The 10958-nt window shown below is 45.0% G+C and overlaps 1 protein-coding gene across 3 annotated transcripts in view; it reads right to left on the bottom strand.

The window, feature by feature from the left end:
• Positions 1-10958, bottom strand: part of LOC122550962 (autophagy-related protein 16-1-like) — a 103344-nt gene that overhangs the window by 76507 nt on the left and 15879 nt on the right. For all 3 annotated transcript variants that reach the window (XM_043692513.1, XM_043692512.1, XM_043692511.1), the window contains exon 2: positions 872-941. In XM_043692513.1, coding sequence (XP_043548448.1) covers positions 872-941 — 70 coding nt within the window. The remainder of the gene's footprint in view (positions 1-871; positions 942-10958) is intronic.

Consider the following 10958-nt stretch of genomic DNA (forward strand, 5'->3'; position numbering starts at 1 on the left):
AGGGCTTTTGCCTGAAACATCGATTTCGCTGCTCGTTGGATGCTGCCTGAACTGCTGTGCTCTTCCAGCACCACTGATCCAGAACCCAACAAGCCCATACCAACCCTCCAAAGAGTATCCCACCCAGACCCATTCCCCTAACTGATTACTCTACATTTAACCCTGACTAATGCACCTAACCTACACATCCCTGAACACTATGGGCAATTTTGCATGGCCAATTCACCTAATTTGCATATCTTTGGACTGTGGGAGGAAACCGGAGCACCCGGAGGAAACCTACGCAGACACGGGGAGAATGTGCAAACTGCACAAGGACAGTCGCCTGAGGCTGGAATCGAACCAGAGTCCCTGGCGCTGTGAGGTAGCAGTGCACTGTTAAACCAGGAGGCCTAGACTGATGCTTCACCTGCTGTAAATCTCTTAACAGACTGATTGGAAAATGTCTAAGAAGCTAGTCTCAGTAATGGTGACCATGCAACTATTGTCAATTTTTGTAAAAACTCATTTGGTTCATAATACCCCTTAGGGAAGGAAATCTGCCTTCCTTACCCGGTCTGACCTACATTTGACTCCAGACCCACAGCAATGTGGATGAGCCAGAAATGGGTCCAGCAAGCCTCTCAGTTCAAACATAATGTCTCATGAAAGAATGAACTTTATGAAATGCAATTGGATGGCAGGATGGGGGGAGTTGAGTTCTCCTGTTGCTACGTCTTTAAATGCCCAGAACATTGAGCCATTCCGTTTGGGATGAAAGGCAGTGGAGGCTGGGTTATGGGGAAGGTATCATTGCGGAGATACTCACAAGCTCAAAATGTCAGTCTTCAGTCAGAGCCTACCTTCATCAGAAATAAAAAGGCAATGTTACCTGGGAGTTGCTGCCAAGTTCTTGTCTCTCCAGAGTTGAACAATGTTGGACTTCATCAGGAGCTGGTTGTCTGTAAGAGAAAATGAAAGCCAATAGCATCAGTTCTGAAATTACATCAATGGAACAGAGGTACCACCTGCCCTCTCAGTCTGCCGAAGATCCCACTACAACCTCTGATGTGAAGAGGAGGATGAGGGGAGGTCTCCCTGACGATCACTCTAAGATCTCTTTCTCACGCCAATGGCAGAGGTTTGAAGATGCCGGTGTTGGACTGGAGTGTACAGGGTTAAAAATCGCACAACACCAGGTTATAGTCCAACACGTTTATTTGGAAGTGCTGGCTTTCGGAGCGTCGCTCCTTCATCAGGTGGTTGTGAAGCAGAGCTCCAAAAGCTAGTGTTTCCAATTAAACCTGTTGGACTATAACCTGGTGTTGTGTGATTTTTAACAATGTCAGGAACTGACTATCGTTCATTCTCACATTTCTATGAACCTGCTGTGAACTACGGGCTGCAATAATTCCTACATGGTAACAGTGAACACAAGAAATAGCAACGGCAGCAGGCTATTCAGCCCATCAAGCCTGCTCCACCATTCTGTATGGTCATGGCCGATTTTGGGTTTCAACTCTACTCTCTCGCCCACTTCTCATATCCCTCAATTCCATGAGAAACCAAAAACCTAACTCGGCACTCACATACAAACAATGATGGAGATTCCACAACCCTCTGGGGTACGGAATTCCAAAGATTCACAAACCTGGGAGTGAACAATGATTACATTAATTATATTGTTTGAATAGATTTGTCTGTCAGGACAATCTCAGGTTGCAAAAAGCTCAAATTACAAATGCAAAAGTTTCTTTTGTTCACCACTTTCTCAAAACCTGTTTGTGCTTGAAAATGAAACAAAACAAAATTATTTTCTAACATATTCAGAGGACAGAAACAGGCCATTCAGCCCAAAAGCTTCATGCTGGTATATCATAGAATCCATACAGTGCAGTAGGCCATTCAGCCCATCAAGCCTGCACCGACCCTCCAAATTGGAATTTAATTCAGTTAAATGTGAGGTGCTGCATTTTGGGAAAGCAAATCTTAGCAGGACTTATACACTTAATGGTAAGGTCCTGAGGAGTGTTGCTGAACAAAGAGACCTTGGAGTGCAGGTTCATAGCTCCTTGAAAGTGGAGTCGCAGATAGATAGGATAGTGAAGAAGGTGTTTGGTACGCTTTCTTTTATTGGTCAGAGTATTGAGTACAGGAGTTGGGAGGTCATGTTGCTGCTGTATAGGACATTGGTTAGGCCACGTTTGGAATATTGCGTGCAATTCTGGTCTCCTTCCTATCGGAAAGATGTTATGAAACTTGAAAAGGTTCAGAGAAGATTTACAAGGATTTTGCCAGGGTTGGAGGGTTTGAGCTACAGGGAGAGGTTGAATAGATGGAGGCTGGTACAATTGCAACATTTAAAAGGCATTTGGATGGGTATACAAACAGAAAGGGTTTGAAGGGATATGGGCCGGGTGCTGGCAAGTGGGTCTAATTGGGTTGGGATATGCCGGGTGCTGGCAAGTGGGTCTAATTGGGTTGGGATATCTGGTCGGCATGGACGGGTTGGACTGCAAGGTCTGTGTCTGTGCTGTACATCTCTATGACTCTATAAATAGTATCCCACCCAGACCCAAGCTTTACCTGTGAATCTACATTTCTCCTGGCTAACCCACTAAGCCTGCACATCCCTGGACACTATGGGCAATTTAGCATGGTCAGTCGACCCTAACCTACACATCTTTGGACTGTGGGAGGAAACCAGACCACCTAGAGTAAACCCACGCAGACACGTGTCCAAGGCTGGAATCAAACCCGGGTCCCTGGCGCCGCGAGGTAATAGTGCTAACCACTAAGCCATCCAGTATTTATGCTTCACACTTACCTGCTTCCACCCTTGCTGTCAAAACCATATCTGTCCATATCTTTCTCATATTGATTCAGTTCACTGTTCAATGCATCTAATACTGTCCAACTCCTCCAGTCCTAAAGCCCATTCCAGGGATCAGCTTAGTGAACTTTCTCTAAACTGCTTCCGGGGCATTTACATCCTTCGTTGAACAAGGAGAGCAAAACCGTACGCAGTGCTCCAGACGTGGTCTCATCGATGCCCTGTACAACTGTGGCAAAACCTCTCTGTTATTGTACTCCAGTCCCCTTCTCATAACCAACTTTCCACACACAAGGTTCTCTGTGTGTGAATAACATCCCCATCAATAATCATGCGCCACAAATATTACTTAACAGTGCCCAAGCTGGCAGGTTGTCAAGGTGTTCCTACAGACTGTGAATGGAACTTAAACCAGTCTTGAGGTTGTAATAAGCACTTTACAAACGTAAATACAAGATGAGGATGTTTTAGGGTACGGAAGGTTTGAGTTATAAAGAAAAGCTGGATAGGCTGGGACCTTTCTCACTGGAATGTAGGAGGTTAGGAGGCAACCTTATAGAAGTTTATAAAATAATGAGGGGTATAGATAGGGAAAAGATAATTACCATTAGCCTAAGTTGGGGGATTTCAAGACTAGGAGGCACATTTTTAAGGTGAGAGGAGAGAGATTTAAAAAAGACATGAGGCAAATTTTAAACACAGAGGGTGGTTTGTGTGAGGAATGAACTGCCAGATGAAGTGGTGGATGTGGGTATAGTTAGAACGTTTAAAAGACATTTGGATAAGTACATGAATAGGAAAGGTTTGGAGAGATATGGGCGGCATGGTGGCTCAGTGGTTAGCACTGCTGCCTCACAGCGCCAGGGACCAGGGTTCAATTCCAGCCTCGGGTGACTGTCTGTGTGGAGTTTGCACATTCTTCCCAGTGTCTGCGTGGGTTTCCTCCGGGTGCTCCAGTTTCCTCCCACAGTCCAAAGATGTGCAGGTCAGGGGAATTGGCCATGCTAAATTGCCCGTAGTGTTAGTGCATCATTCAGAGCGAAATGGGTCTGGGTGAGTTACTCTTTGGAGAGTCAGTATGGAAGAGCATGTTTCCACACTGTAGGGAATCTAATCTAATCAGATATGGGCCAGGAGCAGGCAGCTGGGGCTAGTCTAGTTTGGGATTATGGTCGGCACGGACTGGTTGGGCTGAAGGGTCTGCACTGTCTGAATCGATGAGTACTTATACATTCCATGGAATAAATCCTGTGCCATGTGACAAGGGAAATAGTGATCATAATAACACCAAAAATAAAAAGGGCGTATGACATTTGTCATGTGATTCTCCAAGTAGGAAGGCTCACCTACAATATGTTGGGAGAGGAGGTGAAGAGAGAAGTGAGACATATGAAGAGAGAAATACAGAGTGAGTATGAGAATAGATCACTAGCTAACAGCAGAAGGAACTCAAACATATACCAACGTGTAAGTAGCAGAGGGATAAACAATCCAGGGACAAAGATATTTTTCTAATCAAGCTGGTCAACGATGGTATGATACAGCTCTGGAGCAAAAGTATGGCAGGGACACTACCACTGCACCACAAATAGGACATTGTATGCTTAGAGATTAATGTATTACACAGCAAAACTAAAATACTTACTGAATATCTTGTGTCAATGTTTACTAAGGAAGGGGAGTCTGAGAAAATATCAGTCGATGTAGAGATGGTGAAGGCAATGGATTTGGTGAAAATGGAAAGGGAGAAGGTACCAGAGCGTTTTTCTTTGCTCACGCTGTTCTCAGGTATCAGGCCAGAGTCACAGAACAACAGCACCGTTACAGTGCTGGAGGTGGGCATTTGACCTGTCATGTCTGCACCAGCTCTCTGAACATTTGGAATTTGCTCCAATCTCCTGCCTCTTTCCCGTAATTCAGACACACTCTTTCTATTTAAATAATGTCCCTCTTGAATTCTTCAGCTGAACCTGCCTCCCCCACATTTCCAGGCTGGGCATTCCAGATCCTGAGTGAGAAAGTCTTTTACTTACACGTTGGTATATGTTTGAGTTCCTTCTGATGTTAGCTAGTGATCTATTCTCATACTCACTCTGTATTTCTCTCTTCATATGTCTCACTTCTCTCTTCACCTCCTCTCCCAACATATTGTAGGTGAGCCTTCTTCTTACTTGGAGAATTCACATAACAAACGTCATTTTAAATATTGCCCCTCTTGAATTCTTCAGCTGGACCTGCCTCCCCCACATTTCCAGGCAGGGCATTCCAGATCCTGAGTGAGAAAGTCTTTTCCCCACACCTTTCTTGCTTCATTGGCACTTCATTTTAAATCTACACCCTGTTCCTTTTACAGCTGAGAACAGCTTCTCCCTGTCTACTCTGTCCAGCCTGCTCAAGATTCAGAAAACCTCTAGCAGATCTCCTCTCAGCCAACTTCTCTCCAAGGAGAACAGTCCCAATATCTTCAACCTACCCTCATCACTGAGGTTTCTCATCCTTTAACTACTCTTGTAAATGGTTTCTGCGCTCTCTCCAGTGCATTCACAACTTCCCTGATGGGGATGGATGGGATAGGAATGCAAATCCCACACCTGTACACAATCCTCCAGCTGAGGTCTAACAAGTGTCTTATTCAAGTTCAACATCACCTCCTTGGATTCTATGCCCTTGTAAATGAAGTTGAGAATACTCTATTCTTTATTAACTGTTCTGTCCACCTGTCCTGCTACCTTTAATGACCTCTGTCTTTCTTCTCCTCCACCCCCCCTTTGTTTCATACTGTCTCTCTATGTTCATTTCACCTCAAACGTTTCTGCACTGAACCCTGTCTGCCCACCTATCGGTCCACCCCACTAACTTGTCAATGTCCTTCTGCAGTTCCACACTGTCCTCCTTACAATTCCTTCAAGTCTTTGAAACTGTCCCCTGCACAAAATCCAGATCATTAATATCGATTAGGAAAAGCAAGACCCCAAGACTGACTCCTAGGGAACTCCACTACAACCCTTCCTCTATCAGAAGAATGCCCATTGACCGAGACTCTCTGTTTCCTATCACTCAGCCAGTTCTGTATCCAGTTTTTTCCTGTCTCTCTTATACCATTAGCTCTAACTTTCCTCAAACAGCTGTTGTGTGGCACTGTATCATACACTTCTCGACAGTCCGTGAGCATTCTCATCAACCCTCTCGGATACCTCTACAAAGAAGCATTTATTTTTGCACTTATGGAATGTGGGCATTAATGGCTGGGCCAGCATTTATTGTCTGTCCCTCGTTGCCCTGGAGAAGGTGGGAGTGAGCTGCTTTTTTGAACAACTCCTGTCCATTTGATGTAGGTACATCTACACAATGCCCTTAGGGAGGGAATTCCAGGATTCTGACCCAGTTATTGTTGTTATTGTTGTCGCCATAGTCTCACCAGACCATAGGGGCTGTTCTTTCATTAGAGAGAGAAGCGACTGGTGATGTTTTAACCCGAGGGCCACCAGGCCTCAGGTGAGAGAAGAGGTTGAGAAGGCTGACCCAGTGACACTGAAGGAACGGTGATATATTTCCAAGTCAGGATGCTGAGTAGCTTGGAGAGGAAATTGCAGGGGGTGGTGTTCCCATGAATCTGCTGTCCCTTGCCCTTCTAGATGGAAGTGTTTGTGGGTTTGGAAGGTTCTATCTGAGGATCATTGAGGATAATACACACGGTCTGCTACTGAGCATCGGTGGTGGAGGAAGGGGCTGTTTATTGATGCGCTGTCAATCACATTGTTTCGTCTTGAATGGTGTCAAACTTCGGGTCATATAACCCCTACAGTGTGGGAACAGTCCATTCGGCCCATCGAGCCCACATAGACCCTCCAAAGAGATTCCCACCCAGACCCGCCCCCTTACACTATCCCCTGTAACACGGCATTTTCCATGGCTAATCCAACTAACCTGCACATCCATGGACACTGCGGGGCAATTTAGCATGGCCAATCCACCCTAACCTGTATATCTTTGAAGCTGTTTGGGTGTTGTTGGAGCTGCACTCATCCAGGCAATTGGAAATATTCCATCACACTGCTGACTTGTGCCTTGTAAATGGTTGAACAGGCTTTGGTGGGGTCACGAGGTGAATTACTTCAGTAAATTAGTCAGAGATGATTTTCCCCTCAACAAATCCCATGCTGGTTCTTCTGAATTAATCCACCTTTATCAATGTCATTCTTAATTGTCCCAAATAATTGTTTCTCACAATTTCTCCAGTACTGAAGTTAAACCGACCGGTCTATAATTGCTTACCCTATCTTTACAACATTTTTTGAACAAATCTCCAGCTCTCAGGCTATCTGAAAGATTGTGGAAAGTGCCTCTGTAATTTCTACTTTCACTTCCTTCAATATCTTCGATGCATCTCATACACTCCCAGTGCCTTCTCAACTTTTCAGTACCCACAGCTTATTCAGTACCTCTTCCTATTAAAACCTTCGAGTGACTCAGCTTCCTTCTCTGTCATCATGGTGTAGTGTTAGGTTTAAAAATGACATCTTCAAACTAGACCATTAACGGTTAATTGCTCACGGCATTGAGCAATTGAAACAAAGTGGGAAAAAGACACAAAAATAGGTCTGGTGTTAAAATAAGTGCCTATTTTGGGCTGGGAGGGAACGACATCAGCTTGATTGTCCATGGGAACCCGTTCTTTTCTGTAGTTAACACGGAGCCACCTGGAGAGATTTTCAATTCGTTTTCTGAAAAATGGAATGTCTGGAGGAGGTGAAACATTTGCAAAACCAGTTCCATGGAATTTGAGAGAGATCTCCAAAAGGCACCATCATCAAAGCCCCCAGTGGTTGGAAGGCAGTGTGAGATTCGCTTGTTAATATACATAGCTATGGAATGTAGTTTCAGCTAATAGATTCACTCATTAAGGGGAGCACAGTGGCTCAGTGGTTAGCACTGCTGCCTCACTGTGCCAGGGACCCGGGTTGGATTCCAGCCTCAGGTGACTGTCTGTGTGGAGTTTGCACATTCTCCCCGTCTCTGCGTAGGTTTCCTCCGGGTGCTCCGGTTTCCTCCGGGTGCTCCGGTTTCCTCCCACAATCCAAAGATGTGCAGGTTAGAGTGGATTGGCCATGCTAAATTGCCCGTAGTGTTCAGGGATGCGTAGGTTAGGAGCATTAGTCAGGAACAAATATAGAGTAATGAGTTTGGGAGTGAGACTCTTCGGAGGGTCGGTATGGACTCGTTGGGCCGAAGCGCCAGTTTCCACACTGTAGGAATTCTAAGATTAGTTCGCACATGTCTCTGAGATATGTGAACTGGATGGAGATAATAAATTTGCTTCACATTGAAGTATACATGTCTTCTTGTATTCATTTGGATCAGCCTTTCAGCCCAACAATACACACAACCTTGGCAGCACTTCCCTCACAGGTAAAGACAGAAGCAAAGTGTTCATTTAACCGCGGTCATGTCTCGTGCCCCTATGTGTTTGGTTCCTAAATTGGCCCCACTCCACCTTCTACCTTGCGTTTACTACTTCTGAACCAACAGAAAGGATTTTGTTTATGCTAGCTGCCAGTATTTCTCATAATCCCTCTTTGCATTTTGTATAGAGTCATACAGCACGGGAAGACTCTTCGGTCCAACCAGTCCATGCCGACCATAATCCCAAACTAAACTAGTCCCAGCTGCCTGCTCCTGGCCCGGATCCCTCCAAATCTTTCCTATTCATAGAACATAGTACATAGAACATAGAACATAGAACATAGAACACTACAGCACAGAACAGGCCCTTCGGCCCACGATGTTGTGCCGAACATTTGTCCTAGCTTAAGCACCCATCCATGTACCTATCCAATTGCCGCTTAAAGGTCGCCAATGATTCTGACTCTGCCACTCCCACAGGCAGCGCATTCCATGCCCCCACCACTCTCTGGGTAAAGAACCCACCCCTGACATCTCCCCTATACCTTCCACCCTTCACCTTAAAAGTACTGATCTAAGCGTGTTGTAAACATTGTAACCGTACCCACATCCACCACTTCCTCAGGAAGTTTCTTCAAAGCACAAAACATTCTCTGTGTAAAAAAGTTGCCCCTCACGTCTTTTTAAAATCTTTCTCCTCTCACCTTAAAGATATGCCCCCTAGTCTTGAAATCCCCACCCTGGGGAAAAGACACCTTATTTATACCCCTCACGATTTTATAAACCTCTATATGGCCACCTCTCAACCTCATAAGCTCCAATGAAAAAACTCCCAGCCTCTCTTTATAACTCAAACCCTCCATTCCCAGCAAGACCCTGGTAAATGTCTTCTGAACCCTCTCCAGCTTAATAATATCCTTCCTATAACGGGGGAGACCAGAGTACATAGTACTCCAGAAGAGGCCTCACCAGTGTCCTGTACATAACGTCCCAACTTCTATACTCCAAAGGTCTGAGCAATGAATGGTTTTCCACCTTCTGTATTCACCTTGATTCTCCATTATATTCTCTACCTGACACCTGTCAGAAATACAGCTTTCTTTTTAAATTTAATTTCTACCTCTTTTGTCTTTCAGACAGTTTGGGATTATTTGTCCTAACTCTCCTTTTGGAGGAAATACCCAATTGTACCCAATGAATAGCTTTAAATTAAGGGGGGGTAGATATAGGACTGATGTTAGGGGTAGGTTCTTCACTCAGCGAGTCGTTAGTTCATGGAATGCCCTGCCAGTAACAGTGGTGGACTCTCCCTCTTTATGGGCATTTAAGAGAGCATTGGATAGGTATATGGAGGATAGTGGGTTAGTGTAGTTTAGGTGGGCTTGGATCGGCGCAACATCGAGGGCCCAAGGGCCTGTACTGCGCTGTATTCTTCTATGTTCTATGTTCTATGAATCTTGTCTTTGAAGGGAGCCCATTGTTCAGCAACCGTCTCTCCCGCTATCATTTGGTTTCAGTCGATCGGACCCAACTCTCCCACTGAGCTCAGTTCTCTGTCAATTGAATTCTCCAATGTCACCCTGCAACATCATCCTAAACCTTACAGTTCATTGGTCACTGTCAACTAAAAATTTCCACATTGACATTTGACCCACTTGGCCCATTTCATCACCTTATTATTTAAATAAAAGTAGGGGATTTCAACTTCCCCGATATTAATTGGGATCTACAAAATGTAAAAGACTTAGAGGAAGTTGAATTCTTGAAAAGTGTCCAGGAGAGTTTTCTAAGCAGCACGTAGGAAGCCCTATAAGAAACAGGCAGAATTGAGAGTGTGGTGCTGGAAAAGCACAGCAGGTCAGGCAGCATCCGAGGAGCAGGAGAATCGACATTTTGGGCATAAACCCTTCACCAGGAAGCCCTTCTGCAGTCCTCACTTTCTCCAAGAAACAGGCAGTGCTAGACGTTACATTTTGGGAAAAAAAATCTGGACACCCAAATGATTGAAGTGTCAGTAAGGGAGCATTGAGGTGATAGTGACCTCAACTTATTGCCGCAGAGAGCTGTGAAGGCCAAGTCACTGAGTGTATTTAAGCCAGCGATAGATTGGTTCTTGATTAGTAAGGGAATACAGGGAGAAGACAGGAGAATGAGGTTAAGAAACAGATCAGTCATGATCAAATGGTGGAGCAGACTCGATGGGCCGAATGGCGTAATTCCACTCCCATATCTTATGCTCCAATTGAGTAAGATTTAAAGTGGTCGTGGAAATGCTGAACCAGAAATAATTGGCTGATCTATTTGCATCCCCAATTCCTATTCACATCCACCTTGATATCCTTCAATTCCTCTGCCTGACCAGAATCACCTCACCTCCATCTTATAAATATTCATGACCTCCCTCCCCACCCCATCTGAGGTGGAGAGTTCCAAACTCACAAGAGTCTTTGAGAGAAAAGATTCTCATCATCTCTGTCAGTGCCTCATTTCTAAACGGCCTCCCCTCGTTCTAGGATTATAGAATCCCTACAGTGTGGAAACAGGCCCTTCAGCTGAACATGGTAAAAACGATGACTGCAGATGCTGGAAACCAGATTCTAGATCAGTGGTGCTGAAGGAAGAGCACAGCAATTCAGGCAGCATCCGAGGACAGGCAAAATCGACGTTTCGGGCAAAAGCCCTTCATCAGGAATAAAGGCAGAGAGCCTGAAGCGTGGAGAGATAAGCTAGAGGAGGGTGGGGG

The sequence above is a fragment of the Chiloscyllium plagiosum genome, chromosome 6 (assembly GCF_004010195.1).
Source record: "Chiloscyllium plagiosum isolate BGI_BamShark_2017 chromosome 6, ASM401019v2, whole genome shotgun sequence".
NCBI lineage: Eukaryota > Metazoa > Chordata > Chondrichthyes > Orectolobiformes > Hemiscylliidae > Chiloscyllium > Chiloscyllium plagiosum.